Source organism: Apiospora marii (assembly GCF_038362585.1).
Source record: "Apiospora marii strain CBS 49790 chromosome Unknown utg000011l_segment0_segment0, whole genome shotgun sequence".
Classification (NCBI taxonomy): Eukaryota; Fungi; Ascomycota; class Sordariomycetes; order Amphisphaeriales; family Apiosporaceae; genus Apiospora; species Apiospora marii.
The window spans coordinates 4,719,666-4,735,931 of NW_027117382.1; the positions used below are offsets into that span (position 1 = coordinate 4,719,666).

Genomic DNA, 16,266 nt, shown 5'->3' on the forward strand with positions numbered 1-16,266 from the left:
CGAGCCCAAAATGCTTGGTTTATTGCATGGTTGTTGATTGAATCGCGACCAAATTCCTAGGGCCTGTGATGGGGGCTGTTTTTAGCGTAAGTAGCTGTCGGGTGCATTGAGTTGCCAGTGGCCCAGGCCTCTCGCCTCTCGATCAGCTGCAGAAAGCCATGGCACACCAGTGTAACGGCCTTTCTCAGATTTAGAGGTATGGAATGTAACAATCATATGATTATGAGTGGTGCGACACAATCCGGCAAGTTCAAGGCCCTTGCGTCAACGAGAATTTGCTTTGGAGGCACATCCAGCCATCCGCTGTAAGTCCGAACCCGCCCCACGTGCTCCGTGATCTGTTATCCGCGTCTCTCTACCTTGATTCAGTCCCGCATTAATGTTGAACTATATCTTTCCGTAGGCCAGTAATCATGAACAGTAGACGCGTTTAATAAGGTTGGATTGTCATACTTGGTTTTGACTGCATGACCCCCGCAACGTGAACAATTCTGGCCGACAGGGGGCATGGCTGTGACGAGTCGACTGTTTTCCCTCAACCTCTGCCTCATGTTTGCTTTTCATGCCAACGAACCTGTTTTCATCTGCAAGAGTAATTCTCACCGCGCCCCAGTTCCATATGGCTTCCGGTCGGCATAGCTTCGAGGAGGTGGAATATCTCGGCGAAAGGCCTGCGAAGCGGACACGCATGTCGGCCCAGGCTCAAGCAGTGTTGGACGCGGATCTTCAATCTTTACGCGACGCCGAGGCAAAGATCCTTTTGATCCAGTTCGCGCCTCGCCTCCCTGCACTTGCTCAGGGCGTTAGGGACCACTGTGTTAGTCGCAGACTGCGAGAGTCGCAATTGATCCGCGAGTACGACTCGCAAGTGCAAAGAGCTGTAAGCAGCGTCGCCTTTGATGTCTTCGCTTGTGGAAGCTGATATTCTGTTTTGGTAGGTGACACTGGTAAACAGTGAAAGAACTCCCGACGGGAGATGGGGCAATTCCAGGATCTTGGCCTGGGTTCAGCAGGAGATCGAGAGCATGCTCAAGCAGATTGTGGACGAGATCGAGCCATATTCATCGTACCAGTCCAAGTTCAACGCGGTCGAGGGCATGCTGGAGATTTTCGAGGCTGTCATGTATCAGAGGAGCGAGCCGTGCCACGACTTGATCACCAACCGCCGGCGATGGGACAATCTGTTCCACGACGTGTTCGCTTGTTTCCACGACGGCGAGCTCACGACCCTCGCCAGGCATCATCGCCGTCACGGAAGTTTCAATGGCGATTATGAGGATCCAGGTTGGCTCGTCAGATTGCAGAAGTTTGTCGAAGAGGCCCAGCGCTTTAGGTTCGTGCCTGGAGTGAAGGATGCGTATCAAACACTCTGCGATCGATGTGGCGTTTAGAGACCCCGTTGAAGATGAGGACTCACATGAGGATGGGAGCTTGGAGGAAGACGATGAAGATGAGGAAGCTGATGACTATGAACAGTAACGGTGTGGAATAATCATGCTACCTTACTCCTCAGCGGGAGTTATAAGCGCCTTGTAGGGATAAGATTCTGGAGAGGAGAAGGCGACACTGGGATCATTTGCGTTTCAAGTTATCATGATTCATTCATAGCCGGCTGTAGCTGGAAATACAGACTGATCATCACATTAACCGACGAAGAAAGAGTGTTGTTTCCAGAGACCAGGGGACCGCCAGCAAGGCGCCCATTCAGAATGTTCAATTATTAAAAACGCCTCGCGGCATTCTATCTCGAACTCGTTTCGAGAGAAAAGAAAAACGCCGAAAAAAGAGAGCAAACCACCCATCTTAGGCCGTAGCCTCGATCAGGCCACCAGCGGCACCCGAGGGTCCAAAACCACCATCGTGGTCGTCGTCATCATATTTAGGGTCCTGGGGACCATCCTGGGGGGGGGGACGAAGACTCCCTCGTCCTCGTCATCTTCGTCGTCGTCGTCGTCGTCGTCAGCGGCGGCGGCGGCGGCAGAATCATCGTCGTCGTCGTCGTCACCCTCCCTCTTCTCCCTGACCTGGCCGGTCTTGGGGTCGAGCTTGGCCTGGATAAAGAACAAAATGTTAGTTGGGAATTATTAAAGAATAGTTATTGGTCGGCGAAGAACGCCAATAAACGCTAGTCAACACCGAAAAACGCCGAAGCACGCCGAAAAAGATATATTGTTCGCCGAAGAAGGGCTGGGGAAGTGGAAAAGAATGAGTGAAGAAATTCACAGAGGGAATGCACTTACGCCGAACTTCTTCAGCCCACCGGCCTCACGGATCGGTCCGGACTTGCCCCTCACCCCGTGGTAGTACCGGATGTGCTGCCAGTGCGAGGTCCAGTTCGCGTGGTCCTTGCCGCACGGACACTTCCAGGGGCGAGAGGGGTCCTTCTTGGTGTCTCGGGAGCGAGCCTGTATCGGCGTTAGTATGTGGGTGGTGGCGGTGATATAAATACGACGCCGACTTACCGAGTCCACCACGTGGCCCCGCAAGTGGGATTGGATGGGCCGCTTCTCGTTCTGGATGGTGGCGCCGCAGACCGTGCGGTTGGGCTCGTTGGGGTTCGGCCGGATGGGCGGGAGCTGGCACTGGACGTGCCGGCCCCGGTCCACCAGCCGGCCCTGGAAACCGCCGCCAGTGAAGGCGACGTAGCCCTTGGCCCGGAGGGTCTTGGGCGGCTCGGTATTGGGCTCGGGCTTCTTCTCCTCCTTCTTCTTCTCCTTTCTGGGAGCCATGGTGTTGGTGGTGGTGGTGGAGAGGACGGGGACGGGAACGGGGACGGCGGCGGAGATGTTGTTGCTACTGTTGCTGTCGCTGCTGTTGTTGTTGCTGCTGCTGTTGCTGTTGCTGTTGCTGTTGCTGTTGCTGTTGCTGTTGCTGTTGCTGTTGCTGTTGCTGTTGCTGTTGCTGTTGCTGTTGCTGTTGCTGTTGCTGTTGCTGTTGCTGTTGCTGTTGCCACCGGAGTGGGAGAAACTGTGGTGGTTGCGCGCAGAAGAAGGGAACCAAGGTCGAATTCAGTTGTGCAAGAATTTATTTAAACATTATTGCTTTCTAGCTACTCTACGTGTATTGCGGCTGGTATGCTCCGCTTATAGTACCCTACCTGATACCCTAAAACGCGGCTGGTGCACTCTTTTATGTCGTCGTCGATGCGCAGCTGAGACCCTCAGCTTAGTTGCCACCAGGCCGCAGCACACGGTTGTCAGTATTTCGGACCAAAGTGGCAGACAATCAGGCATTATAGAGTGAATCACTGAACCTCTTCTGGTAGCTGAACCACATTGAATACTTACTCGAGTCTCTTTTTAAGCAACCCCCCGGTTCTTTGAGGCAGCCAAAGTGAGGAGTTGTTTTGATTTATCATCGGTTCGGCGAAAAACTACCTTTAATACACAGAAGATCTAGGGCCTTGCCGCCACGCTTTGCCTTTCTCCTTATGGCTTCCCTTTAACGTGATTACTGTTAGGGGAAGCCATCAACATGATATCGCTTTGCTACTCATAAGGATCATCATTTTATGCGAACTGGATACAAGACGTAAGCCACAGCCATAGCTGCTGTGGGAAAGTTCTGTTCTTATGCAAAGCTCAACATCATTGATCATCATGTGCATACGAGCTGGCCAATACGAGATATTACGCTTCGGGGGGGGGGGGGTTGATCGAGGGGCACGGGGGTGGTACACCATCTGCTGCTTCGCAGGGAACATTAATCAATGAACCTTAGTCACCTGTTGGTCATCGAGCCAGGTCACCTACCATTGCGATCAAACGATACCTAAAGCCGGCACTGTGGCATGGAACCGACTGTTCAGTTCTGTATGGTGTGGTTGGGACACGTCTAGCCGCTGGCCCCCCCACCCGCAGCTACAGCGAGAGACCGCATCGACCTGTTCAACACGACATGGTATGTCAGCCGACAAACATAAGAAGGCAATCAGTGGTAACAGTGACGCACGCATCTGAGGTTTGACCAGTCTGGGCCTCCTTCCCCATGTAAGCGTTTGATTTGGTGGGGCGTCGACGCCTTGATATGTGCACCTTTTTCGCATTGGGGACCAGAACATGCATCAACTTGATTGTAAGACACCCAGGTCGCATTGACCAAGCAATGAGTAGTACTGTGATAACTGAAAAGAAGGAGGAATACCGTAGGGTCCTACATGCGCGACAAAGGAGACTTCTACCAGGTTGGCCATCATTCGGCCCTGTATCCAACCATAAACACCTTCCAACGCACAATCATATTCTTCCCAACTACTGTCAAGCCTATCCATTGATTATGAAATCTGTGGAGTGGAATTTCCAATGACACCACCTCGTTATGCCTTAATCTCCCTAGGCACGAAGCACACGTTGAGAGCAGGCTTTTGCCACACCGCGTAGGCCAGGCACTGATCGTACCAGTCCTCACTGCCCGGCGCCAGGTGGAAGTCAAAGTTCCACACGATACGGGCAATGATCAAGCGCATTTCCGAGTTGGCGAGACTGGTTGCAATTGGTGCGTGGTTAGCTTCGTGCTGGTCGGAGAGGGAGGGGGTCATGGTAATACTCACTTCTTCCCAATGCAATTCCGGGGCCCGACCGAGAAGGGGTTCACCCCTTGGAGCTGGTCATTCTTGAACTCCTCGTCTCCCAGCCAGCGTTCCGGGTGGAACTCGTCGGGCTTGTGGAAGTAGGCCGGGTTGTGGTTGATAACCCACTGCCACACCTCGAGCACCGTCTGTTGGTTTTTGCAAGGACGTTGTCAGCTCATGGCTCTTCCGCTCGGTAGAGGAACAGTATGGAAAGGACCACTTACACCTTCAGGGACGTGGCGGTCGATGATGAAGTCGCCGCCGGGCGCGATGACGCGGGGCAGGTTGCCGACGGCTGGCGGGAAGTAGCGAAGGGACTCGTCGAGGCAGGCCTGGAGGTATTTGAGGTTCTGGGTGCTGATGAGGTCAATCTCGTCCTCGCTGGCGAAGCTGGACCGGATCTCGTTCTGGAGCTTGGAGAGGATGTGCGGGTGTTTAGCCAAGAGCCACGTCGCGCCGCACAGAAGACCCGCCGTCGTCTCGGACCCGGCCGTGATGAGGACCGCCGCGTTGTGCACCAGCTCGTGTCGGGTCAGAGGCTACCACCAGCATGCGTTATTAGCTGCTTTACTCCGAGCAATCCAGCATCTGTGGGCCTATAGGAGATAGGCAACAGGGATGAATACTGCTATATGACTTACATTGCCGTGCTTCTCGCTGCCAGCCACCATCTTGCCGATCAAGTCGGGCCGGTCGCGGTCTTCGGTTGAGGAGAGGCGCTTGTCCACCTTCATGGCCGAGAGCTCGTTGTGCTCCTGCATCTTCTTGTTCATGGCGCGGGGGATGAGGAGGCCGGGCAGGAGCTTCCCGATGAACTCGAAGCGGTGCAGCGTCGTGACCTTGCTCATGACCACGAGGCTCTCGAAGATGATGGAGACCCAGGGGTGGTAGTTGCCCGTCTCGAGGTTGTCGAAGGACTCGCCGAAGGCCAGGTCGCCGATGATGTCGAACGTCGTCCAGTTGTACCACTTGCACACGTCCAGCGGGGTGCGGCCCCCGTCGCCCCGCTCGTGCAGGCGTTGGAGCAGGAGGTCCACGTAGCGCTTGATCAGGGGTTGCTGCTCCAGCACTGAAGACAAGTCAGCTTAGTTTCTTTGGGGTGTATTCAAGTGGCCACGGAAATCAGACTTACTAGCCTGCGCCGAAAAGCCATGCGACATGACGCGACGGAGCCGCGAGTGCTCCTCCCTGCTCTTGACGCCGACGATGTCGTCCTTGAATTGCAGAATCACGTGGTCGTCCTTGGGGTTCTCGGGCTTGCCGCCCTTGCGGTGGCCCTGGAGCTGGTGGATGGCGTCGGGGTGGCTGCAGGAGACGGAGTCGGGCGACAGGCGGACGAAGGGGCCGTACTGCTGGTGCAGCTCGCGGATGCGGAAGATGCCCCGGCCCGAGTGGAAGTTGAGCGTGTAGGGGATCCGCGTCATGGCCCAGAGCTTGGGGCCGGGATAGCGGCGGAGAGGATGGAAGTAGAGGTTGTAAATGCAGTAGCCTATCACTACAGCCACCGTCTGCGGATGACAGCAAAAAGCCCGCTCAGTCAGTTTGAGTCTGGGAAATCGTCCGCCCATGCCTTTGGTGTTGACCTACCACGCCAGCTGCAACAGCTGCTAGCTGTCCGACAGCCAACTGGGGGTTGTTGCGGACATTGTATCGTAGTTTACCGCGAGACTGAATATCTCGGGCGAAAGCGAGAGTTGACCCATTCTTATGACAATGAATCTTCAAGCAAAAAGGTTGGTGAAGTGGTTGTAGCGTCTGTTTCTGTCACTGATGTGATCAAGAGCACGATTGGTTCGCCGGGAGGGGAGCAGTGTGTGGTGACTTATATATACGCTTATCACCTTCCAACCGGTGCCTGGGCTATACTCATGCACCTCGGACCCCGATCTCTACGCGTGTCCTAGTAAACACCCTTATCAGCAAAGACCACGCAACCCTATACGACATTATTACCACGAACATGTAGGAGGAGGTGCCAAGTTTCCATGTCTTTGACCAATCAGTTCGACGCGGGACCGACGAAGAGCCCGACGATGGATCCCCGTACTTGACTGGCCCTGGAAAGGATCCCTGCGATTTTCACGGGACAGGTCGTGAAGTGCCGACCCCCATTGACATGCTCTAGGATCTTTTTCTGCATGGCTGCGTCCCCCCACCCCCCTTGGAAAGGGTCGTACTTTAAGCGGGTCGTCGATGTCCATCGACACCAAAAAGGCTTGGCAAAATTACCGCTGACTAGCAACTCCCCAGAATCCAACGACGTCTGATTTCTCTCCAATCTCGGCCATTTTCCATTGGATTTCACCCCTTGTATTCCCAACATTGTTTTCTAATAAAAAACGATTTATAATACGGACTAGGGATAACTTTGTGCAATAGACATGACGTTTCAAATGATGCTACGCGATTCAATCGGATTAATCAGCTATATTAAACCGTTTAGTACTATACGAAAAGCCGCCTGGCGACTAATACGCTGAGATCCTGTCCCATTGATCCCCAACGTCTACGACCCAACTCTGCGACCCAACTTGTCTAGCAAGGCCGTCTGTACGTCTCGCACTCATGATGCCAGAGCCCGTGTTGATCGCGTGCATGCAAGTCACCCATTACAACATATGCGATCGTGTGCGAAATGGGTGCAAGAAAGACCATATCGCGATCTACTCAAGCGCCGTTACGGGCCAAGATTTGCATGACGCCACGTCCCGGTTCCTGCCAAAAGGGATGCCGTCTCGCAGATCTCGCAACCAAAGAAGCCCGCCCACATGGGTCTTTTGACCCAGGGTGGATCTGACAGCCGGAGCCGACGCAGCCATAGAATCCCGAACGGGGATCGTGACATGGGTGACTGGTCTCCAGCGGATGGGGCTCCCACCTCGTGTCACTAGCCGTGACTAGCATACGTGCGGTTTAGCTAACCGTTGGGAGTGGGGGGGAGGCGGGATCTCGGGAACTTGTGTGCAGACGGGCCATCTAGATTCCCCGATGATTCGTCCGAAAGAGATGAAAACCGTTGGGCTAGTCCTGGTTTGTCCATAGAACCATGGGTATCTCATCTCCACTGTTTGTGATTAGAGTTCTGACCAGGGGTTGTTTATACTACGTACCGGCAACACCTGGACCCGATACGGTTGTATAACTATGCATAGATTGAACCTCCATCCAGCCTAGGTTCTTTTTTAAGCTTGTTGGCAATATTCTTATCTGTCTGATTAAACGTTGAAGTTTTGGGATTGGAAAAGAGTGTGGAATAAACGACTGTAGTTCTTGACGCGAATTTGCTCGCTTGATCTCCCCTGTCTTCGCTTTGTTGCGACTGCTTCGAAGAGACACAGTGTCGACAATTGCGATGGTGACGACGAGCCACTGTCCTCGCAACTGTTCGGAAAGTAATGCCGGGCCATCGATGGCGAACCGTATCCTCCTTCACGCCGCTCTTCCCTGCCACTGCCCCATGAGCGGCCCCAACCCGGCAAACCTCCACCTTTGCTGTAGTATGAACCAACAAGGAAAGATACATGCTTCGCTCCTAAGGAATACCAACTTACACACACTCATCGAAACCTGTTATCCCGGCTCCACTGCTCGTCCGTATGACCGTGCACCTCTTTGATGTAGGTATTGAAATCGCTCGCCACCTCGATGGCATCCTTGTTTCGCTCCCAGTCCAGCGTCTCTTTCTCGAAGAGTGCAAGCTGCCGGGCCGTCGCGAGAGAGTTGCGGATCTGGCGGCCGTTCATCTCGTACCCGGCCAACTCGTCCATGTGCGCCGCGATGTCGTCAAAGTCCACGGCCTCCTTCTCGCCACTATTTTCCTGGCGATCATTGTTCTCCCGAATCATGTTAAAGAAATTGTTCCAGATCTTGCGGCGGCTGGGTCCGTCGAGGGGGCGGTAGTGAAGGGCCAGTTGGATGCGCGACTTAAACGCCTCGTCGAAGGTGCCGACGCGGTTTGAGGTAAGTATGAGTACGCCCTCGTAGTATTCCAGCGTACGGAGGAATACTAGGTGTCTGACTGTGAGTGGGGGAATCGAACATATAATGGCAGTCTTGAGCGGGTACATTGGAAAGTGAAAGCATGCTTGACTGAGCATCGGCGGTATACATACCTGAAACGAGGCTGTTGCGGTCGAGGTCGGATAGAGATCTCTCCTCCAGAAATAGGTCGGCTTCGTCTAGTAAGAGCACTGAGCACAACATGAGCGACATCACTATGGAATTCAGGGTGACCACCCCAGTAGAGGTAACTTGCCGCAGTTCCACTTCTTGCCCAAGTGTAAGACCGAGTTGAGGTACTTCTCAACGGCCTCTGGATTGGTTCCAATATCACCACAGGTGACGCTATAGAGAGGCATTTCGGCAAGATCTGCGACGCTGCTCTTAAGTTTAGTAGTAACACCTCAGTATGTCTGGGAAGTTCACTGAATAGTACCTCTCTGTAGGCTCGGTTAGTCATAATGTGATAGGTGTTCGAACATAGGAAAATTTATTACCGGCAGTCAAAGTTTTTCCTGTCCCCGGCCCACCATGTAAGAGCATGATTAGTCCGTTCCCTTTCCCGGCAATGATGTCATCATGTCTCGCGCTCTCCTGGCTACGGGCCATTGCATCTTCAAGTTTCTTCTTGCGTACAATGACAAGGGCTTTGACCAAGGTTTTGGTCCGCTTAGCAAGCACAAGCCTATCGAATGCAGCCTTGTTCCAGGTTACAGTTTGAATTCGACCAACGTGTAGTTGAACTGGAGGCGTGATTAATCATTAAGGATAGACGCCAAGTGGTAATGTGTCAAGCTTCAGGACTTACCCCACTTCTTTTCCTTCAGGTAGAAGCCATGCATGCTGACCGGAAGCAACATCCTTTGCGCAGGAGACAGCTGTGCTGTGTGGTCCACGGATTCCGGCCATCTGTCGAACGCTGTCCTCTCAGTGGATGAGAATCTTAAGGCCTCGGAGTTGGAGTGGAATTTGGAGTAAACCTGGTAGTCAAGCATGAACCTAGAGTCAGGGGGCTTTATATCATTAGCTATGTTATCAGAGACAGATCCCGGGCCGAACAGTATTGGGGCACACTAACGAACATACGATCTCCCAGAAAGTCTGGTCCATCATATGACACAAAAGTCGGCTGGGTGAAACTCCAGAACTTGTCGCCGTTATCGACGAGTCGCTTTTTCGTCTCTTATGTCGCGTATTGTAAAGGATAAACGTCCAAAGAGTCTATCCTCACCTCCCCGTCTGTCAGGAGACTCACTGTAAGTTCTTTGTCCTTGCGTCGTAAGCAATGACCGTCAAATCCCCAGTTCCAGCAGGACAATTCGAGTCGAGACCCTACTTTGGGAAACCGTCTCAGAATATAGGCCATGACTAGTGGTCCTTGCGACGAAACCAAGATTTCATTGGGCTGGAAGAGCCAGGGTAAAATGTCGGGAGTCACGAAACCTCGGGAGAAGAGATCATCGCATTTTCTGTACATGATATCTGGATGACTCAACACGTAGGAAGCCAAGCATTTCAAGTGGCTTGCGTCGGCAGCCTTTTCCGTCTCTATCTCGAGCTCCCGTCGATGGTGGTATAGGAATTGGAGAGTATATTCCGTAGGCGTTGAGGATAGTGCAGGAAAGACGTCGCCCTTCGACAAGACCCCTGAACGAGGATCGTAGGACTGTTTGTCGGGTGCGAATTTGGATATTCGTCGAACAGTAACGTGCAGATCCTCAACAACAATAGAGACGAGCTCCCGGAAAAATACTTTTCCATGCTGACCAGCAAGTCCGATCAATGATGACTGGGTTCCCAACTTGCAAGAAAGTTCGCGGAACACAATGAACGATATGTTGCCGCAATTGCCAATAAACTCTTTAAGGTCTGACACAGGGAGGTCGCCCACGAGATGATGAGGTTGATTCATCGCGGTCTCGCGAGGTTCGTCTTGGTAAAGAGGTGGGCGAGCCGATCCAAAGGACGGTGAACATGTATCTCTATAGAGGATGCAGTATCCAGATCCATTGGACTTGTGGTAGGTTGGAAGATAAGGCCTGTCACTTATAGAATTTCTCCGTCTATAATGAATTGGTTGGCCATGCGCTTCTCTCAAGTGTTTCGAACCCGGACCTGATGGCATTTTTCTTGTGGCCTTCAACGATTCGGAATCGAAATCCTCGTCGGTTTCGTCGCTGTCTACTTTTTCAATGTAAACGCCGCCTACCTCTTGTCTGAGGTCACTTTCCCAAAACGCCTCTTGATGTGATCTCTTGATCGTTTCATCAGACCTCTCTGCTTCTTCTCGTCGGGCCAACCACACACGTATCTGTTGTTGCTTCTCAAGACGATTCAAGTGGTTTTGATAGTCAAAACCTCTTGGGGGAGGGTTCTGGGAGGCGTAGTTCTCGGCCGATGAATGTGAATGCCTTCGTAGACGTTTCGTCGCAGATCCCGCGAGCAAGACATAATCAGATTCTTCCTGGACGTGTTCGCCAGCTGTCCGATCCTGAGAGATAGTATAATCGACGTTCTTTCCTAACTTTGTCGGCTCCGACTTTCGGTTCGCTCGCATCATCAGACTGCTTGTGGATCACCGTGCTGGCGTACAAACTGTTTACGCTTTGTTGATGAAGGTAGCAGTATGAGAATGAATATTGCCCTTAATAATAAGACTAGAGGCGGGTGATCTCTACTCAGAAATGATATGCCATCTCTGATAGACTTGATTTCTGGGCGTTAAGGTTTCATTTAGCAGACGGCCGCCCCCGTCCCGGCCCCGACGAGAAATGCCAACTGTCTCCTTCGATCGTTACGCAGTGGCTGTGTGAATCACGAGGTTTACCCCGCAGCAGGGCTTATTGTGTGGCTGTGTGTTTCAAGGACATTGAAGCCTACGGAAGCACACGTGCGGCAAACATTGTATATTTGAATCATGTTTCTAACCAGTTCGCTAGGAGTATCCTCCTAACTATTTCAAACAGTTCGGTGGCCCAAGTAGGAGCCAACGGCACATTGACCATGGTATTCACACCTATCATGGAAGGTAGCGATCATTACGAGTTGAATAGACCCGAGGCTATTGTGTGGTTTACGGGAGGCCAAGCTGAGTAGGTATCCCCTTTCCTATATTCACCCATCTGCATTTTGAACCATATTTTGGCCTCTTTCTCTCGCAAAGAAGTATGGATTGAGTGTTGATGACCACATAATATACTGCAGTCATGGGAGTTCTATCGCTCGAAGCGCTTTCGAAAAAGGCAAAGAAATCATCAAAAGCGAGCTGCCAGAGAAGGATCGTGATGAGATTCTGTCAAGTCAAGGCACCTCTATACGAGATTTCGTGTTCACTATTCTCGAAGCCCATGCAAAATACCAGTCACGGAAGGAAAGCAAAGCATATCTTTGGCTGAAGAGACTTTCGAGCAGGGTCGTCCACTACGGGGCTGTCTTGAACGTTTTCGTCCAGCATCATCCCGAATACGTATCTCTTGTGTGGGGTACATTCAAATTCCTCTTTACAGTAAGTCAGTTTTTGTTAAAGAGATAAAGCTGATAAATTCCCTGCAATGCACTTTGCTGATGGTCCATGAGGCTGTTGTCAACCATGCGGAGCTGGTCAAAGGCCTGGCCAAGGCGTGCTCTCAAATAGCAGACTCTTTACCACATGCCGACCTAAGCCTGATCCTCTATCCGACGCCGGCGATGCGCGAAGCAGTTGCCCGCTTGTATGCTGCCATCATAAAGTTCGCTATCCGCGCCATGCGCTGGTACCAGCAGGGCAAGAGCAAGCACATCCTGTCCGCCATCGTGAGTCCATGGAGTCTGCATTATGAGGAAGAGCTCCGCGACATTGATCAAAGTTCGAGGAATGTGCAAGATTTGGCACAGAGTGCATCGAGAGCCGAGCTCAGGGAGCTGCGCTTCCAAGTACACCAAAGCCGCTCTGATCAGCAACAGGCACGGGTGGAGCTGATGGATCTGAAGAGCACGGTGGAAAACGGGTTCAAGACCGTGACACAGCACTTCTTGGGTAAGTCTCTTCATGTAAGAAACAGGTCTCAAGCGGTACTAAGGCACAAGCCACGATAGCAATGAAATCACTTCAGACGAGAATATCCAATGATACCACTTTCTCCAGAGAGACGATCTGTCAAGTCCAACTCAATCAGATCCTCAGTCTCCCGTTCATGGAGTCCCTACCCACAAGCGGCCAGTGTCTCGCGTACTGTAGGTCCTTTTGGCTCAGGAGGCGCCATGCTGGTCGACAGCAAGACAACTCCGTGGTAGACGCGACCTCTTTCCAAAGGTGGAACCAACGGGACCACTTGAGCTTCGTGGTAGTCGAGAGCGCAAACGCAACAGCAGCGCAAGATGCTCTGGTCGAGATTATCAATTCCCTCCGCCGCCATGGTCTCCCCGTGCTATGGGCGCTACGGCCACCCAACCTCCAAGAAACAACTCTGACCACCATCGACATCATCCGGATACTGCTCTACCAGGCGCTGCAGGTCAACCTGGCCGCCGCGGGAACGGCATACCCCATCACGGTCGCCCAGCTACGCGAGGCGTCCTGCCACGGCGACTGGCTGGCGCTCTTCAAGCGTGCTCTCCAGGGCTGACCCACCGTCTACGTCGTCCTTGATTCTGAGCTGCTGAATCACGTGACGAATTGCGACCAGACCACCGCCGCCAAGTTCCTCACCGAGTTCGCAGCGGCTCTGGGCCCTGGTAGAGTGAAACTTGTCGTCTCGTCGCGTACTTTTCGTGTCGCAGAGGCCGAGCAGAGCATGGGCGCAGACTCGGTGGTGGCGATCAGACTACCACAGCTGCCCGCGGATAGACTCGATGGCGTAAAGCGGAGGCGGGCTCGGAAGGCCGCTAGGCGTAACCGCAGATAAGAAGGACGCCGAGTTTGAGGAGTGTTTGGCGCTCAATTGGGTATCAATGACCTATTCTTTTGAACTAATTTGGAATTGAGTATCTAGACATTGTAAATCTAGTGATGAGGGGTGACAGCATGGCAGCAAACGAATCGCGGAGTTCGTGTAAGTCCTGTTGGATTGCTTCTGTCTCGAGTTCAAATGTCAATTGCGCTGTTGTTTCAGGGCATTGCGCGGGCTTGCAGGGGCTGGAGTAGACCAAGCCACTCAGCGCTCAACCGCTGAAGCAAGATACCCTTCCTGGCTTGCAGCTTAGCGCATCGTCAATACGTCCTTGTACGTTCAACTTACTCTTTAAATGCGCGCCTTTACATCCGATAATGCAAAGCAAGACCTTTACGTCAAAGAGGGTTCGCTTTCAATTCTGCGGAAGATTTAACTACCCGCTTGCATCTTAGGTTCGATCTCGGGTCGAGGGCCCATCCGCTCCAGGACATCCGAATCCGACCCCACGTGGCTCCGCGACCTGCCATCCGCGTCCCTCCGCCCTGGTTTCATTCCGCACCAACGTCGAACCACAATTCCTGCATAGGCCGACATTTACCGAGTCACGAGGTAACGCATCTACTTACTCGAGCCGAAACGAGGATGATTCCGCGCTCATACGGGCATTGATCGATCGGACTTTCGTGGGAGAGAGAGCGGAACTAGCAGATAAGCTCTTCGGCTAAAGACGGAAAGGTCTGGGAATGGGCATAAAGGGGCTGGTGCTTATCTATCGCATCCGTGACACAGATATGGCGTCTGCCTTTTTTAACCCCGTGGTGTTGCGTATGCTCATGCGATGAAGGCCCCTGCTGGGGTTCACATGCCGGGCCAAGGGAGACGGGCAAAGCTCGGTCTTGTCCATGATCTGCAGCAACGCCGATAAGACTCTGGGAAGAACACTCTCTTCCGGAACCTTGCCTTTTCCCCCTACAATCACCTATTATCTGTTCCAACAAGCCAATTCTATCGTCTAGTAGATACATAGCTTTCAACTTGCTTTACAATTATCATGTTGCATGCAACACCTGCTCAGTGCTTGCATCCGCAGGACCCCATCCCGGATGCGGCATCCTACGTCCACGCGGATGACCTCCGCACCGCCTTTGCGACGGCCATGTCGCAGATGTACAAGAATGAGGTACCGCTGTACGGCGACCTGGTGCGGATAGTCCAGAGCGTAAACCAAGCCACTTTGTCGGCGGGCAGCAGCAACACTCAAGTCAGCAGTAAGACATCGGACTCGCCGGAGCGTCTGAGTCTAGAACGGCATGGCGCGATACGGCTGGGTCTACCACACGAGCTCCGGACAGTCCGTCGCGTATTCGCTGTGCTGGGGATGTATCCAGTAGGATACTATGACCTGTCGGTAGCGGGGCTCCCAATGCATGCAACGTGCTTCCGACCGATCACATCCGAGTCGCTGGCACGCAATCCGTTCCGCATCTTCACGACGCTATTGAGGCCGGAGCTGGTGAAGACGGATGACGGCGCGCGTGACCTGGCACTGCAGCTGCTTTCGCGAAGGACACTATTCAGTCCGGAGCTCCTGTCCATGCTCGACACGGCAGAGCAGCAGCAAGAAGGGCGACTCTACGCAGACCAGGCCAAGGTCTTCATCCGCGAAGCCCTCCGCACCTTCAGCTGGGCCAGCGGCGTCGCCGCCTCGACGCTCGACGAGTACTCGCGCCTCCGCGCCGAGCACCCGGTCCTCGCCGACATCGCCTGCTTCCGCACAGCCCACATCAACCACCTGACCCCGCGGACGCTGGACATCGACGCCGCCCAGCGCGCCATGATGGCCGAGGGCATGGCCGTCAAGGACCGCGTCGAGGGTCCGCCGCGGCGCCGCTGCCCGATCCTGCTGCGGCAGACCAGCTTCCTCGCGCTCGATGAGCGTGTGCACTTCCTCTCAGAACAAGGTAACAACAACACGACGTCGGAAGAAGAGCAGCGTCGGCTTGTCCAGGGCTCGCATTGCGCGCGCTTTGGGGAGATCGAGGAGCGCGGGGCGGCGGTGACGGCGGCGGGGCGCCGTTTGTACGATGAGTTGTTGGCCGAGGCTACGGCCGCTGTCGGTTGCAACAAGGACGGCCGCGCTTATGACGATGTCCTGGTCGAGACGTTCCGAGACAGGTTCCCTGATGACCTCCGCGAATTGTGCCGACAGCAATTGGTTTTCTGCCGGTACCGATGCACGGGCAAGCAGCCGACCACGATGTCGCCCGACTTCGCTGCGCTATTTGGACATGATGCCACCCCCGCTCAGGTCCAGGCTGTCATGGACAAGTACGAGGAGGCGGTGGTGGGCTGGGCGCATCGCCTGGTCGATGATGGCGTGCTCGTGGCCGAGCCCATCACCTATGAAGATTTCCTGCCCTTCTCGGCTGCTGGCATCTTCCAGTCGAACTTGCAGAAAGCCACCGTGAAGGAAGATGCCGAGGTTTCCAAGCAAGCTGGATCGTCGCCGCCGCCGTCGCTCCGGGGCCAAAGTGGTGGTAGCCAGACCTCGTTGGAAGAGGCGTTGGGATGCGCCATCACGGACCCGGACACGCTGTACGCCCAAGCTCAGAACCAGAGTCTTTTGGCATGTTTACTGGAGCTAGGCCTGGCCAGGACGGGGGCTTGGTAAACTTTATATCGTTCCAGAAACCAGGGCCTGCTCACCGCCCGCTCCGAGGCGCTAGTGATAGTCGGAAGGCCAAGTGACGGAAGATTCAAGAAATCCGCTCCTGCGACTCAGCAGTTGTAGCGCGACCGCGCCGATCCCAATTCGAGCCTGCTTCC

At 53.7% G+C, this 16,266-nt stretch overlaps 6 protein-coding genes across 6 annotated transcripts; 3 read left to right on the forward strand and 3 right to left on the reverse strand.

The window, feature by feature from the left end:
- Window positions 1-619: 619 nt before the first annotated feature.
- Window positions 620-1,391, forward strand: PG985_014637 (uncharacterized protein; the record flags this gene model as incomplete). Its single annotated transcript, XM_066834403.1, has 2 exons — window positions 620-880; window positions 939-1,391. 2 exons carry the CDS (start codon window positions 620-622, stop codon window positions 1,389-1,391), a joined length of 714 nt encoding a protein of 237 aa, XP_066679143.1.
- A 429-nt stretch (window positions 1,392-1,820) lies between these two features.
- On the reverse strand, window positions 1,821-3,276 carry PG985_014638 (uncharacterized protein; the record flags this gene model as incomplete). The annotated part of the gene is made up of 4 exons (XM_066834404.1): window positions 1,821-2,051; window positions 2,241-2,405; window positions 2,463-2,967; window positions 3,254-3,276. The coding sequence occupies 4 exons, from the start codon at window positions 3,274-3,276 to the stop codon at window positions 1,821-1,823; spliced, it is 924 nt and encodes a 307-aa protein (XP_066679144.1).
- Window positions 3,277-4,315: 1,039 nt separating this feature from the next.
- On the reverse strand, window positions 4,316-6,138 carry PG985_014639 (uncharacterized protein; the record flags this gene model as incomplete). Its single annotated transcript, XM_066834405.1, has 5 exons — window positions 4,316-4,481; window positions 4,550-4,716; window positions 4,795-5,109; window positions 5,212-5,639; window positions 5,703-6,138. 5 exons carry the CDS (start codon window positions 6,136-6,138, stop codon window positions 4,316-4,318), a joined length of 1,512 nt encoding a protein of 503 aa, XP_066679145.1.
- A 1,989-nt stretch (window positions 6,139-8,127) lies between these two features.
- On the reverse strand, window positions 8,128-11,126 carry PG985_014640 (uncharacterized protein; the record flags this gene model as incomplete). Its single annotated transcript, XM_066834406.1, has 7 exons — window positions 8,128-8,584; window positions 8,683-8,760; window positions 8,822-8,939; window positions 9,067-9,312; window positions 9,378-9,596; window positions 9,656-9,740; window positions 9,825-11,126. The coding sequence occupies 7 exons, from the start codon at window positions 11,124-11,126 to the stop codon at window positions 8,128-8,130; spliced, it is 2,505 nt and encodes an 834-aa protein (XP_066679146.1).
- Window positions 11,127-11,590: 464 nt separating this feature from the next.
- Window positions 11,591-13,173, forward strand: PG985_014641 (uncharacterized protein; the record flags this gene model as incomplete). The annotated part of the gene is made up of 4 exons (XM_066834407.1): window positions 11,591-11,661; window positions 11,774-12,074; window positions 12,098-12,584; window positions 12,644-13,173. 4 exons carry the CDS (start codon window positions 11,591-11,593, stop codon window positions 13,171-13,173), a joined length of 1,389 nt encoding a protein of 462 aa, XP_066679147.1.
- Window positions 13,174-14,491: 1,318 nt separating this feature from the next.
- Window positions 14,492-16,111, forward strand: PG985_014642 (uncharacterized protein; the record flags this gene model as incomplete). The annotated part of the gene is made up of 1 exon (XM_066834408.1): window positions 14,492-16,111. The coding sequence occupies one exon, from the start codon at window positions 14,492-14,494 to the stop codon at window positions 16,109-16,111; it is 1,620 nt and encodes a 539-aa protein (XP_066679148.1).
- Between the last annotated feature and the right edge of the window lie 155 nt (window positions 16,112-16,266).